This window comes from Trichosurus vulpecula, chromosome 2, assembly GCF_011100635.1.
Source record: "Trichosurus vulpecula isolate mTriVul1 chromosome 2, mTriVul1.pri, whole genome shotgun sequence".
NCBI lineage: Eukaryota > Metazoa > Chordata > Mammalia > Diprotodontia > Phalangeridae > Trichosurus > Trichosurus vulpecula.
This window is the reverse complement of record NC_050574.1, coordinates 107,936,095-107,951,645: the sequence shown is the minus strand read 5'-3', so window position 1 is coordinate 107,951,645 and position 15,551 is coordinate 107,936,095. Positions and strand designations below refer to the sequence as shown.

At 41.9% G+C, this 15,551-nt stretch overlaps 2 protein-coding genes across 2 annotated transcripts in view; both read right to left on the bottom strand.

Moving 5' to 3' along the window:
- Positions 1 to 1,626: 1,626 nt before the first annotated feature.
- The window catches only part of SYTL2 (synaptotagmin like 2), a 105,145-nt gene continuing 91,220 nt past the window's right edge, over positions 1,627 to 15,551 (bottom strand). Inside the window, exons 17-19 of the mRNA XM_036746030.1 lie at positions 7,076 to 7,175; positions 6,188 to 6,393; positions 1,627 to 2,789 (exon numbers count right to left, since the gene is read on the bottom strand). Coding sequence (XP_036601925.1) covers positions 2,644 to 2,789; positions 6,188 to 6,393; positions 7,076 to 7,175 — 452 coding nt within the window. The 3' untranslated portion in view covers positions 1,627 to 2,643. The remainder of the gene's footprint in view (positions 2,790 to 6,187; positions 6,394 to 7,075; positions 7,176 to 15,551) is intronic.
- Positions 11,543 to 13,555, bottom strand: LOC118838677 (WW domain-binding protein 11-like). Its single transcript, XM_036746031.1, has 2 exons — positions 12,280 to 13,555; positions 11,543 to 12,183 (listed from the first exon to the last, which is right to left on the bottom strand). The coding sequence occupies exons 1-2, from the start codon at positions 13,553 to 13,555 to the stop codon at positions 11,543 to 11,545; spliced, it is 1,917 nt and encodes a 638-aa protein (XP_036601926.1).

The following is a 15,551-nucleotide window of genomic DNA, read 5'->3' as shown; positions in this document are numbered from 1 at the left end:
CAATATGTTGAAGTCCCCTAGTAGGAACTGGGGAGGAGAGAAAAATTGTGAGCCAGGTACTGAACTGGTTGAGGAAGGAAGGAGAGTAACTTGGAGGTCTGTAGACAATAGCTACCAGGATTTTGATTGGATAGTAGATATCAATAGCATGGATCTCAAAGAGGATGAGGTTACTGAGTAATGGAGCCAGAGGGAGAACCTGGAAGTGGCAATGGGGAGCAGAGTATTCCAACTCTCCCTCCTCACTCAGGGAGCACAGAAGAATGAATGAAGGTGCAGCCAGGACTGAAAAGGGTGGCCAGGGAAGTTACAGTATCAGAGAGAGCCAGGTCTCAGTGATGGCTAATAGATGGAAGAAGTGGGAAGGGAAAGGAAAAGATTTAGAATGAAAGGATGCTAGTTGCCTGTGTATGTTGCCTAGGCATTCCAGAGAACACAGTATAAGGGGTGGGTGGTGGTTGGTTGTAACTTTACGGTGGAACAGTTGAGAATTGGAATAAGGGGTTGAGTTGTATGGGATGGGGAATGGTGCTTGGGTGATGGTCTACGGAGGTTCAGAATAACTGGAGGGTGTATGTATGTTCATCACTGAGTAGGAGATGCTACTCCTCTTTGTCAAAAGCTAGAGTCAGGCAGGATGCAAATGCAGGAGGAGATGGAAGGCATGTGGTCATATGGAGGGCCTTGTTTCTCTCCTCTTTCCTTCAAAGATTAGAGGTTAGGCAGGAGATAGAAGTCAAACCTGCACTGCGGAAGATGGAAGTCTTCCTCTCCACTGACTTTTCTTCTTCCCTCAGAGGACAGGCACAGCAGGATATGAAAAGCCTGAGATCAGAGGGAAGGTCACTGCTCCTTGCACTGGGGACTCTACACTAAAGGAGGCAGGAGATCAGGTTGACAGGTACAGCAGGAGGTGGAAGTCACCTTGGCTGTCCCCTAGCATCCTGTGGTGGGAGATCAGGCAGTGCAGCAGGGAGCAGAAATCTTGAGCACAGGGAGAGGTCCTGTTGTGGAAGATGGAAGTCAGCCTGTGCCCTTGCCACTTTCTTGTAGAGAATGTGTACAGGAGGAGATAGAAGGTTCCCAATCAAAGGAAGGTCTCTCAATGCTTTGCCACCATGCTCCAGGCAGGTATCCTCTCTGGTCACCTACAACTCCACAGGACTTACCTTGCCCCTTTCTGGGCATCTTCCACACCTCTTCCTTCCTCTGGATTGCCAGCCACACACAGCTGAGAGACACCCTGGGACAAGTTCATTCAAGAAGGACCCCCTCTGGACAATGACAAGTGATCTAAACTCATCTTCGAAAGGTAACATTTCCATTCTGAAATACCCATCCCATCCCAGTGATTCTAAACTTCTGGTTGACATTGTTCAAACCCAAATCTCCATTCCCCCAGCAACTGCTCCTTTATTGTCACCCTTTCCAATCCCTCCATCCCCCAACCTCCCAATCAAGCTTTGGCAGTGCTTTCTGGAAAACTTAACAGGTAACAAACTGGATTTCATCTTAACCCTCTTGTTCCCTTTCCCAGTTGAGAGGGTTTGAATTCTGGGACTGAAAACATCAAAGATTTCAATTCAAATGAAAAGATAAACAAACTGACCAAAGGCAAAGTACAAATGAAGTCTTGTTAGAATTTATTTTGAAGACTAAAGGTTTTATAAAATACAGTATTAAAATTACACATACACAGGAAACAAGAATAGTATAATTTAGCAGTTATGTTCTAATCCTAGGCATATCTATATATAACCAAAGGACACTGCTTTCACTTAGCCCAGTTACAAGGACAGAACCTTACAGGCTCAGTGTTTTACATACGCTATTATAAAACTTGTCTTTAAGACCTATTTAAGTAAAACTTTGGCTGAAGTTCCATCTGTGTCCAGTGGGTGGCACCACCATACTTCTAAGATTTTGTTTTACGCACTCAAGGAACCTCCATATGTATATAGGTATGCATATACATATAAATATGTCTAAAAGGAAGGTTTCCCAGATAAGTACATAACCCATCAAAACATTTAGCATCATTGAACACGGAATCCTTCCTCTGAATGTAACCACTAGATTTCCACCTTATATGTGGCCAAGCCTTTGTCTCATCCCCAACGTCCTTATCATTGTGCTTGTTTTCTATTTTTAACAAGAACAATAATTAATTACCTTCCCTTATCATCGACTGCTTTCCATACCCTAAACATCTATAACTAACAAGGGAATATTTGATGATCAAGCAGCAGATACAGGGGGAATGCAGCCCATCTTGGCAGATACAGAAAAGACAGAGCACTGCAGCACTACCCCACACTTCCCATTTCTTTGGCAGCTTTCCTTCTGAAGCAGCATCATTAGTTCATGCAGATCATAGGCCTTACTTAGGGGGCTTCTTTTAATGTCAAGTAACATCTCGATCATATATTTGCTCGCTGTTCAAATTCCTCTGGTTTTGGAACATAAGGACACATGCGGGTTAGCAGTTCAACATGCCCTGGATGTCAAGGGAAGTTACACGATGGCCTCTGTCCACGTGGTGGCATTTCCAGTGATGCCACCTGTTCTGCACTTTCTAATGCAGGGAAACGAGGATATTGTTTTTCCATGGAGCCCCTGGGCCTTGAGAGGCTCAGCTCTCTCTCACTTAGTCAGCTTGGCTATGAGCAGCATCCGGAGTGGGAGGATGTCTTCGACCCACGTGTTGGGTGAGTTCACCATCCTTTCCCACAGAGAGATTTCCGCTGGAGTAGAGTCCATCCAGTCTACCTCAGTCCCATAACTTTTACCTGAAAGATTGGAAGGATGCATTTTAAAAAGTAGCGGCACACACAATTTCATTTGCTAAACACTTATGAAGCACCAACTACATGCCGGTGCTACATACAGTAGGCCCTGGAGATACCAAGACAAAAAAAAACTAATAGAACATTTCCTGCTCTCAAACATCATACATCCTACTAGGGAGATATATGGATGCATATTAAAATGACGTTAAACACAAATACATGTTAAACCCACATAATGCAGGATTTCATTAGTCAAAGGAACTCCACTCTACCCATGCAGGTCACTGCCTTCCTTCTGGCAACCTCATAGCTCACAGAATCAAAGGTCAAAAGCTCAAAGGGCTCATAGCAGTCACCGAGTCCAGGCCCCTCATTTTACAGATGGGACAAGTAAAGCCCAGAGTGGTTAAAAGACTTGCCCAAGGCCCTACAGGTAGTAAGTAACAGAGGTGGTATGAAACCCTGGGTCTGTGGACACCAAATCCAACATTCTTTCCATGGCAGGGAATAGGGATGCCCTCTGTGATTTAATAAAAATAGGGAATGCCAGGGTGAAGATACATTAGACGGGAGGCTAGATGATCTCTTCTGTACCTTCTAACTCAGGTTTTATCATTCTGAGCCATACAAGCAGCTTTAGTGGTGCAGTGTGTTAGACCTGGAGTCAGGAAGAGCTGAGTTCAAATCCTGTCTCAGATGCTTGTTAGCTATGTAATCTTGAGGAAGTCACTTAACTACTCTCAGACTCAGTTTCTTCATCTGTAAAATAGGGATAACCATAGCACCTACCCTCCGTGTTTGTGGTGAGGGTAAAATTAGATAATTATAAGGCACTTTGCAAACCTTAAAGTGCTATGTGAAAGCTGTTATTGTGATTATAATTATTACTAGGGGGTAATAATTTATTTCCCCTGTACAATACGATACTATACAATGCAGTACTACCGGACCCTTTATATATTTCATATACTCCATGAATATTGGAATTGGGAGGGACTAAGAAATTAGTTTCAACAAACAGCTCATTTTATAGATAAGGACAGAGGTTGGGAAGGGTGCAATGACCTAAGGCCACCAAGCCATTAATGGCAGAGCTAAGACGATAAGCCCCGCCTTCTGATTTCTAGTTTAGGTCTATTTTTACCATGATTTCATTCCTTCCACATCTCACTTATTTCATAGCTTTTTCTTATCAAAGGCCCTTTGTGGTTTCTACTCCAAATCACTTTCTCCCCCCATTTGCCATGCTCACTTGCACAGTCCTACACCTGCCTTTCTACTTTAGTAAAATGAACTCAACTGAGACCGAGATAACAAACATGTCAGTTTCTTTATGCCCTGCCTATGATGATATAAACACTCTTTATCAAGAGGGAAGAAGGTAGTGGAGAGAGAGAATTGATTTTGCCAAGAAGTTTAGAATAATATTTGTAGCCAAAATTCCACATAAATAAAACAACTATATAGAAGAGTACTAAATTTAGAAAGGAGTTGGGTTCACATTTTAGTTTTGCTAAATGCAAATTTTAGCTGTGTGACCTTGGACAAAATGCTGAGCCCTTCTAAAGCTTCAGTTTTTCTCATCTGTAAAATGAGGGCATGGACTAGATGATCTTTAGGGTCTGCTGCAAATCTTAATTTTCTATGTGTATCTATATGTGTACACATCTGTATCTACTACACACACGTGCACACATACGTATAGAAAATAGATAAATGGAAGGCAGGAACGAAGGGAGGAAGGAAAAGAAGAAGGGAAAAGAATGAAGAAAAGAAAGAAAAAAGTGAAAGAAAGAAAAAAATGACGGAAGGAAAAGAGAAAGGAAGCAAAAGAAGCAAAAAGAAAGAAGAAAAAGAAAGAAAGACATATACAGAAATTTCCAGCTTGTGGTGGGTAAAACTTGATTTTACTTCTTTCTATTTCAGGGAACAATGTTAAAAAAAATCCCATCAGTCTCATTTCCCAATTGATGAGTGGCCAAAGCATGCGAATAAGCAGTTCTCAGAGGAAGAAATCAAACCTATCAATTAGCCATATTAAAAATGTTCTAAATTAGTGGTCTCAAACTCAAATAGAAATAAATCCCTTCAGCTATATGTTGACTTAGAAAACCACAAATTAACATTATCTATGTTGTACTGTATATCTGTTAATTTTGCTAAACATTTCTCATTAACATTTTAATCTGGGGGCAGCTAGGTGGCGCAGTGAGTAGAGCGTTGGCCCTGGAGTCAGGAGGACCTGAGTTCAAATCCAGCCTCAGACACGTGACACATGTACTAGCTGTGTGACCTTGGGCAAGTCACTTAACCCCAATTGCCCTGCCAAAAAACAAAAACAAAAAATAAATAAATAAAAATAAAACATTTTAATCTGGTTCAGGCTGCAATCAGGAGCTTCATGGAGCCACGTGAGCTTGACACCTCCACTTTGAATCATTAATAATTGGGGAAATGCAATTTAAAACAATTCTGAGGTACCACCTCACACCCATCAGACTGGCAAGGTTGATGAAAAAGGAAAATGACAAATGTCTAAGGGCTGTGGGAAAATGGGTACATTAATGCACTGTTGGTGGAACTGTGGACTGATTTGGTTATCCTGAAAAACAACTGTTCAAAAAAGTTATTAAATTACACATCCCCTTTGATCCAGCAATAGCACTCATGGGTGTATAGCCCAAAGAGATCACAAAGCAGGAAAGGAATGATATTTTTAAAAAAAATTATAGCAGCCCTTTTTCGTGGCAGCAAAGAATTGGAAACTGAGGGTCTGCTCATCAATTAGGAAATGTCTGAGCAAGTTATGATATATGTATGTGACGGAATGCCACTGTGCCACAAGAAATAACAAAGGGCATCACTTCAGAGAAACCTGGGAAGTTTATATAGAACAAGGAGAACAATTTAATCAATAACAATACTACTATATAGACAATCAAACTCAGGATGCTCCCCTATTAGGAGAATTTTGGTAGTTTAGAGTTTAAAAGGAGGGATTAGGACTCAGGAACTCTGAGCTACACAATGACCAACCATGATTCCAAAAGACTCGTGAGAAAATAGACCACCTGCCTCCTAAAGAGAGGTGATGATTCAAAGTATAGACACAGACACAGACACACATACACATACACACACACACACACACACAATTTTTGTATTTCTATTTTGATGTGGCCAATCTGGGAATTTGTTTGCTATGACTGTACATATTGGTAATACGGGATTTTGTTTTTCTTCCTTTCTCAGTGGAAGGGAAAGGAGGTGGAGGGATAGAAAGATGAATTTTCATTTAAATTTAAAAATAGAAAATAAAGTAAAAATGAATTTTGATAAATCATGAGCTCGCTGGAGTTTTTGGCTCCTGTTAAGCTGCAAAACGTAAGAAGTCATACCTGTTCCAAAGCCTATCCGTAGTCCTCCTAGAAACTGATTAGTTAATTTGTGGTGGTCCCAGACAGTCAGCTCTACACAGGCTTCTTTTAAATCTCCAGGCCTAAAACCATCATAGACCATCGTGTGGTTGAATATAGGATTGGTTGTTTTTCCTACAGCCCTTGTCTTCTGGCGACTTTTCCTACTCGTGTCTGGCAGGATGGTACTTCAAAGAGAAATAATATGGTGAGGCCACCTTTCATAAGTCAGTCAATGTGTTTGTATCCTTTCTACTCACAATACAGCTATTTAACTCAGTATAGGCATATAGTACTGGGGGAAAGGTTAGACAAAGGGCAACTATGACCTTTTTAAAAAGGAAAATATAGTTACTTCCTAATTATCTATGAAAAAGGAGGGAATCAATAGTTTACAAAAATCAATGAACAAGCATTTATACTATGTGTCAGGCGCTATGCTAGGCACTGGGCACAAAAATACAAGTAAGGGTGGCAGCTTTAAATGGGTTAGATGACTCCCCCAACCCGCACCTCATATTTCCATTATATTTTATTTAATCTAATAGTAAAATGTATTTATTTTCCCTAAGTACACATTGGCAGGGCTGACAGGGCAGGTGGCGTGTAAGCAAGCTAAGGGGACAATGAACAACCGCCTACAAATGATCCTCAAGGGACATCATTGGTATAGTAGAAAGTTGGCTGTATAGGAAAGTGCTAGTGAAGGCTAAGTAAAGCCTTGTACGTACATACTTCACTACTTCTCAATCTTGTAAGGTTTTAACCTATGGTCTATAAGATAGAAGATTACCATGTAGAATAAAGCTGGCCACCCAAATTTGTTCCATAACAACCCCAAGAGGAGAGCAACCCTGGGAGGGATGTTACCATTTGACAAAAGAATTCAGGTAGTTTCCCCGGAGGTGGGGTAGGTCAATGCATTCCTTCACCCAGATGTGCACTTCTCCAGTTGTAGCAAGTTTTTTACCTGCAACAGTAAAATGAAAAGATCATTCTCAAAATTCTCTGCTTGGCTTTACTGCTTATTATAGCTCTGGCTCACAGGCAGAGTGTCTGCTTTAGTCCAAGTATTCCACAGTCCTTTCCCCCAAATTCACAATCTTATTAAAGGCTCCTAGTGCCTCTCCAATCTGGCCCCAGGGAAGAGGATACAAATTTAATACAACCCCAAAAATATTTAATAAGTGGCCACTATTCACAGGGCACTGGAAATACGAAGCAAAGTGATGAAGATTTCCTGCCCTCAAGGATAATTACATTATGTATCATATACAATTATTGATATCTATACCATTATACAATGTATACAACATAACATAATGTATTATAATACATTGGAATACTCCAACAAAGAAATTTTTTAAAAGGCCCTTGTTGCTCTGTGGCCCTCTGCGGTGACTGCAAGAGATTAGAAAAGTAGACAATAATTTCTAAAAGGAAATTTATGCTTTAAGGCTAGTTGACATATCCATTAGTAGAAAGTAATCCAGGGCAGCGACCGGTGACTTTAAAATCATGAAGTGTATGAAGCTAGATTATAATTGACTCTACAAGAAGCCACACTATAGAAGGCCCGCTAGAGTTTAAGTTCACCTTCCATTCTCTGATGTTCAACTATTTTGCCATTTAAACTAGACTTCAGAGGTGATTTAAAAAAAAACAATAAAAAATTTAGGTTTTGATTTTTTTAAAGGAGTATCAGGGAAAAGAGGCATCATGTTATCTCATCCAAGCTGCATGTCTCAATCCTCCCACAGGAGGCATGTCAAGTATGAAGATGCCAGGTGGCACAGCAGATTGCCCACCTGGGGGCACAGCTGGAGGAGGGCAACTAACAGGTGGCATCCAAAACCCTGGAGGAGGGAGGGGAAGAACAGAGTTTGAGGCAATTGTGGAAGTGGAAAACTGGAGTTGTGTGTTGGTGGGGGCCATATTGGACACAAAGTGCTAGGGAGCCTTGAAAAAAATTCAATACCAATCAGATGTTGTATTGCTCAATTACCTTACATAGGAATATCATGCTATCACATGTGGCTTAAACACAGCTGAACAAATTGAGGTGGAACTTACTTTCTTAACATAACCAATCTTTTTTTTTTTTTTTTTTTTTTTTGGCAGGGAGTAAGGCAGGGCAATTGGAGTTAAGTGACTTGCCCAAGGGCACACAGTTAGTAAGTGTATCAAGTGTCTGAGGTCACATTTGAACTCAGGTCCTTCTGACTCCAGGGCTGGTGCTTTATTCACTGCGCCACCTAGCTGCCCCAACATAGCCTACTTTTTAATGTGAGCTGATCGTTCCCATCCTAGCTAGGTGTAAAGCAAGCTCTTCCACTTGTGAATGAATCTCTCTGGTTTGTAAACTTTTATTTGATATGTAAAAAATTCTGTATTTTGGAAAGACCTTAAATATTATCTCCAAAACAGAAAAAATGTGTTGTGTCCTTCATTTACAATCTCTTCAATGCTAACTCATCAGTATTTTAAAGGCATAGCATAGCAAATGTAAAAGGTTCACCACTGATTAAAAAAAATACTGCACAAAAGTTTCCTAAATTACAATGTTTGCAGAGTAGAAATTTATAAAAACAAAATGGAAAAAGTCAAGATTCATTCTTATCCATGTCTTTCTCCGGGTCTTGTTCTGTTCCAAATTCATCTTCAAAGTTTCACCAGGATTCTAATAACCTGAGTCCTTCTTCCTTCTCTTCACTGTTTCTCATCATTTTGTTGGCTTTCATAAATTTGTCTGCATCGAGTTAGGCTTTTTTCCTTTCCTGCAGAGAGCTCAGATTGAGCAAAACTGATCCATACCTTAACATGTTGTGTTCGTTGCAGCAGTCTCTGGTAGAGACTTCTTGTTTTTTTCAGATTCTTCTTGTTCAGTTTCAAAATCAAGGTAGGGTTTCCAAAGCACCTCTGACATGTCTAAGCGTGGCAAATTTGATCCATGATGTGCAATTTTCTGGGGGCAAATTCCAGGAACTTTTCATAAAGTTTCCAGCACCAGTCAAATTCTTGAAGCTACAGCTCCAATCCAATGTAGACTTTAAATAATTTGTTTTTGGGACACTTAGAGGTTCCCAAAGCTCTTCTGGCAAATGGTAGATTTGTCTGTCTTATTTTAAACTGGGCATATGGTAGCCACATTTTAGCAAATGTAATTTTTTTGTGAGCAATCAGTTTGGGATGAGCTTGATATACCTATGTGGTCCTGTCTGGATCCCTTGCCTCCAACTCTTCATAAAGGGCACAGTTGATCCAGAGGTATATATACCGCTCCCAGTGCCTCTTCTCTTGGATCAGTGGCATGTTGGCGGTGGCCCTTTCACACAGTGTCTGGTTCCTCTGTATCCCTTTCTGCCAACCCCAAATAACCAAACCAGGCATCATACTTGTGTGGATTGGCCTTCACCCCCTCTTCATACTGGAATCTCTGTTTGCTCATGATCATGTCTTCAACACCTTGCCTATCCCCAAATTTCTTTTCAAAGATTGTGTAGTTTTTTTTGTTTTGCATCTTTTTCTTCTTTTTTTATTAAGATTTTTACTTTTTAGTTTACAACACTCAGTTCCACATGATTCTGAGTTCCAGATTTTCTTTCCCCCCTCCCCTCTTCCCTCCCCAAGATAGCATTTAATCCGATATATCTTCTACATATAACTTCACCTTAAACTTACTTATGCAATAGTCAGATTGTATAATTTTTAAAGAGCTCTTGGGCTGCCTGCTTTGAAATCCTGTCCAGGGCATATTTATACATTACTCGTGTCCTTTCAAATTCTTTCTGATTTTCTTCAAACTTTGCAAAGGCCACATAGAGATGTTCATCCATGTTCTTCTTCAAAATGAGCATACTTGATCCAGTTCTTAACATCAGGCTGCACCAGGACAAATCTTTGGTAAATCCCATGTTCCCAATCCACCTCTTTATATCTCAGTTCAAGTTGATATAGGATGGCCAGGCTCCCCTCAGGCCACCATTCCATCTAGCATTCAAATACTTGCTGGACTCCTGCAACGTTTCCCAATATCTCCTCCATATAAACGTATTTGTGCCAGAACTGGTTAACCTGGGGAAGAGCTGTGACGGCCGGATCCCAGACATTTTGGGCATGGTTTACCTGCCAATTCTTCCATTTCTGCATATCTTAGCCAGAGTGATGTTTTGGTAGTGGACATCTAAGGCATGCTCATATACGGAGCAGGCTCTTTGAATTTCTTTCTGCCTCTCTTCCCATTGGGCATATTTTATCAGTTACTAATCACAGTTCTTTCCTTCTTATACTGTCCTCAAAAGTCTTCCTTTTTCTTATTTTATAATCATTTAATTCTTCTTCATCTGTGTTCTTCTGTTGAGGAGATGGTGGCAGAAACTCAAGCTCCCTTTCTTTAGATTCCCTTAAAAGCTGTTCTGCTGTGATTTGTACTTCATCAGGGCCTTTGTTTTTGACCTTCACCACTTTGGGGATCCACTGCTTTCCAGCTGTGGTGAAGGCTGCCATGTTGCCATGGATGGGCCAGAGATACCTTCAGAGCTGGCTCCAATCCGTAGGTGTATACTTAAAGCTCCCCAAAACTGCCCTGATTCAATCAAGAAACTGAGGTCAATGATTTCTCTTTCACAGTGACCAAAAATGCCAAGAAGGCAGGGAGAGTCTCTCTCTCAGCCTCCTTTATATTCAGGTCTGCTTCCCTGAAAGCAATTGCTGGGACCTCCCCTCACAAATGAACAGCAATCCTGAATGGTGAATCTTTATTGATTTATTTATTTTTAGAACATTTATATCTTTCATGAGATTCAAATTTTTTGTCATTGAGAAGTCATCTCAATTAATACATACGTATAGTCCTCCCCAGACATCCTGCTTCATAGCAGGGAAATGAAGCTATGATCCATTTTACTACAAGTTAAATGTTACAGAATATTCATGAGGAAAGTTAAAAAAGAAACAAAACCAGAAGTAAAAACACAAAAAACAGTGGATGAAGTGCATTGGTTTCTGACAAATATCTATTCCAGTGGCTTACGGATTTCAAAAATAAAAGTACAGTCTATCTCATGCCTCCAAAGAAAAAAGGAAATGGTAGTGGTGATAGGTAGAGATGTGAAGGGACCCTGCTATAGAAGCTTACCAGTCTACTCTGAATGAAACATCTTTTTCTTCTGTGCGGTGAATTCTGACCAAAGCTAAATAATATTGAGACAATCCTTGCACTGATGTCAGGAAATGCACTCTGCACTCACGTCCAATATGTAAGAACTCCTTCCTCTATGAACCATGTTTTCTATTATGAATTTGTCGGATAAAAACCTCCCCTGGCATCATAAGCTGTCACAGTAACCCCTCCATCTCTTTCATGAAGGCTTTATACACATCATCCTTGGTTTGTACTAAAACGGGAGCAGAAGGGCCAGATTTAGGGACTGCTTTGGCAAGGGGTAAAGTAGAATCCTCTTCTGACTTTCTTTGGGGAGTAGCAGTAGCTCCTTTGTTTTCTCGTCGAACCCTCAGTGCAGTGGGCACAAATCTGATCATTTCTGCCTTGGGATTGGTGATTTGTGGCTTGGCACTGATGGTTGCTGTGGCTTTCTTTACCATAGTGGCTACACTGGTGTCACCCACTTTGGGTCTCTGGATCAAATTAGGTGGGGCACTAAAAACCCCTGGATTTGGCAAGGGAGCTGGTGGAGAAAGCCCAGGTGGAGCAGGTCCAAGTGGAGGCACCAAAGGTGGGTGCATCATACCAGGACAAGGTGGAGGAATGCCTGGAGGTGCTGGGGGAGGTAGCCTCGGTGGTGGTCCTCGTGGAGGAGGACCAAGAGGAAGACCAGGAGGTGGGCCTGGTGGTGAACCAGGAGGCTTGCCTGGTGGAGGGCCAGGAGGTAAAAGCCGGGGTGAAGGCCCTTGTAGCCCCGACATTCCAGGTGGTCTTAAGAATGGAGGAGCTCCTGGAGGTGGACCACGAGGCTTGCCTGGTGGAGGACCAGGAGGTAAAGGCTGGGGTGAAGGCCCTTGAAGCCCTGACATTCCAGCTGGTCTTAAGAATGGAGGAGCTCCTGGAGGTGGACCAGGAGGAAAGCCAGTGGGTGGCCCAGGTGGTTGTAATGGTGGAGGAGGTGGTGGTCCAAGAGGAGGTGGTCCTGTCATGGGAGGTGCCTGTATTTGAGCAGGAGGAACAGATTGTAGAGGTGGTTGCGGTTGTTGGGAAGCAGGAGATGATGATGCCCCATCATGAAGAGATTCTTTGTGCTGCTGCTGTGCTGTATCCTCCGACTCAGAGTCATCAGAATCCTCCTCCTCTGAAAATTCCTCTACTTTTTGCCCCTTTTCAGGAATTTCCTGACCTGCCATTCTAAGCATCATAACTTGAAGAAGTGTTAATTCCTTCATGGTTTTCCTTTTCTTTCCTTCTTTTCCAGGAACATCAGCAAATCGTACTCTGAGACCTGACTTTTTGTCCTCATTGTTCTCCCTCTCTTCAACATCATGATGCATGAACTCCTCTCCTTCACTGTCTGTGCCACTGTCATCACTGCTGTCATCATGCTTATCTTGATCCATGCCTTGAGGATAACCTTCATCTTCGCTGATGCTGGAACCATCATCATTATGACCTTGATGAGCAAGTTCTGGACTATATAAAACATCCTCCTCTCGCCGACCAGGGGCAAGTTCTAGTGCAAAGCCCACTTTAGGGTGGTACATCTGCAGAACTTGGGGAGGAGGTGGCCCCGGGGGTGGGCCAGGAGGCTTTTTTCCAGGAGGCAAATGAGGAACATCAAGTCCAAGAAGAGGAAGTGTAGAAATTGCCCTGGTGGGGGGTCCATAGGCAGAGGCTTTTTTCAGAATAGAGGGTGGCTGTGCACCAGGCAATGGGATGTCTTGGATCAAGATGTTAGAAGGAGAATGAGGCATATCTGGCAATGGGATGCTTTCCAGTTCAACATGCTGAGCATTCTTTACAGCATCAAAATACTGGTTGAGCTGGGCCCTCTTCTGCTCATATTCCACCTCTATCTTTCGAAGTTCTTTGCAGATATCTGGATTTTCCTTTTCGTAGAGTCGGAGAATGCGCTCAAAAGTTTCACGAAGTTTTTTTTGCTTATCTTTTAGCACCTTTTCATTCAGCTGTGGCTGCTGTACTGGGTTGAACTGCATCTCATCCAATTTCTCCATGTCCCGGATAATCTGCTTGGGATCCTTCATCTTTAGTACTGCAGCTCGTACCATAATTCGTTGTCTCTTATTCTTTTTCAGTTCCCTCTTCCGGGCTTCTTTTCGAGCCTGGTCGGTGGGGTTCATGAACTTCCCACTCTTGGTGGATGATACAGATCTCCGCCCCATTTTCACAGGTTATATGTTTTAGTCAGTTAAGGGGAAAAAAACCTTTTCATTTAAAGCAATACACCAAAACTATTATCAGCAGAAGTCTAGGTGATTCTCAAACTTTTTCATCAGATTGTAGAACATCTACCTTTCTGCTGCTCCCTGGAGCCAGAGAAGATTGAAGGGCAGCACAATACAGTGCCTCACTCTCCTCGGCCCAGGGCAGGAGGGCTTCACCTTCGCCTCTCCATCTGGTGGGTATTTAATGAGGTGGTGGGCTGAGTTCACAGCTCCTTCTGGTGGGGGAGGAGTGTGAGCTGCCATTCAAGCAGCTTCTAGCATTCTGGGCAAAGGAAACATTCCATTCAGGATTTCTCTGGCTAAGTTTCTCCTTTGCAAGCCAGTTCACCCTAAACTTTGATGAAGGGACCAAGGATGCCTGGGTCACTGCTAGTAGTGCGGACTAGCTCGGTTGGCTTCTGTTGACAGGGGAGAGAAGCTCAGCCCAGGCTTTGGGAGGGATGACATTTTGGGAATGGGATGACATTCCTCAGCTAGAATGGGCCCTGAGGGGTTTCTCCTTAAGCTAGCAGAAGAGATGGCCCTTTGAATCAAGAAGGGGATATTATAAATTAATATTAATATAGAAATGATACAGCATTAAAATTAATTTTCCTTAATGAAACAGAACAAACCCTGAATGAGTTTGACTAGCAAAGCCGTGATGTTTCTGGATGACAAGAGAGCTGAAGGAAAAGCTTTCTATTATATTACAGAGGAGAGAGGTGTGAGCCCTGACAGGCACACACACACTTCAGATGGTTTTGGTGGGTTTTCATTCCCTGAGATCAGCTACAGTGTTATAGAATATTATAATTGATGTCCATTTCCACTTCTGTTTAACAACTCTTTTAGATCAATTTGTGGTTGTAGAGCTACCCATTGAGCTTTCTCCTCAGCCTGTGCCTGATCTCAGGGCCCTGCAGGCCACAGGAGGAGGCTCTTTCCTGGGGGCCAATAAAAGTCTAATGTGGAATACAGCGGCCTAGAAATGCAAAGTGAGCCAGTTGAGCTCCTGGCCCTAAACAGGGTGAAAAGAAATGAGTCTTCTTCTCCCCTTTCTCCACCCTCTGCCCTATTCCAGATTTCAACAGGAATAAAAGCCTATGACAAGAAAAGAAATCACTAAATCTCCCTCTGTCCCACAGTAGAGACTAAGACATCGTTTCTATACTCTTGTTTCTCCAAAGTCAAACACCCAACAAAACGTTAGATAGCAAGTTGGGCCACCCAGGCCTCTCCTTCTTGGGTTCCACCTGTGAATCTCTGGTTCACAAACTGTCTCATTCTAGCTAGGTGTGAATCTGGTGCCTTCCACTTGTGAATCCTTTTGATTTATAAGCTTTCCCTTTCTAGCTAGGTGTGAAGCTAGCTCTTCCACTTGTGAATCTCTCAGCACTCAGGTTTAGGCATTACAGGACCTTCTACCATATCACCAGCAGAACTGAAACAAACTTATAGCCATGTCCAAATAGCAAGACTCAAACATTTTATCAGATCAAACAGTGACGAAGTTTTTGAAACCATTGTTATAAATCTAATGAAATGAAAACACTTAACAAAATAGTTAGCAGCTTTTAGACAACTCTTTAACAATGGAGTCTATAACCTAACAGTATTTAAATACAAAAGAAGCATTTTTCTAACTATAATGGTGTTACTAATGCAATTAATCAAACATTAACAGTACTAGGAAATACATAAACATCTTTACCAGTTTGAATTCACAACTGTTATTACTGGAGTGGTTTCAAAGGATCCTGTGCTACTTATGTTAAAAATTCCTCACTCTATAGACAAGAGCTTCTTACAAATAAATGATGCTGAAAGGTGGGTGGGCATGACAACCAGATGCTTATCTCACCTCACTTTCAAGAAACTAGAAGTCAAAGTCAAGAGATAAGAAACCAAGTTTTGGAAAATGCTTAGGGCACTGCTGTATAATGGGTAGGGA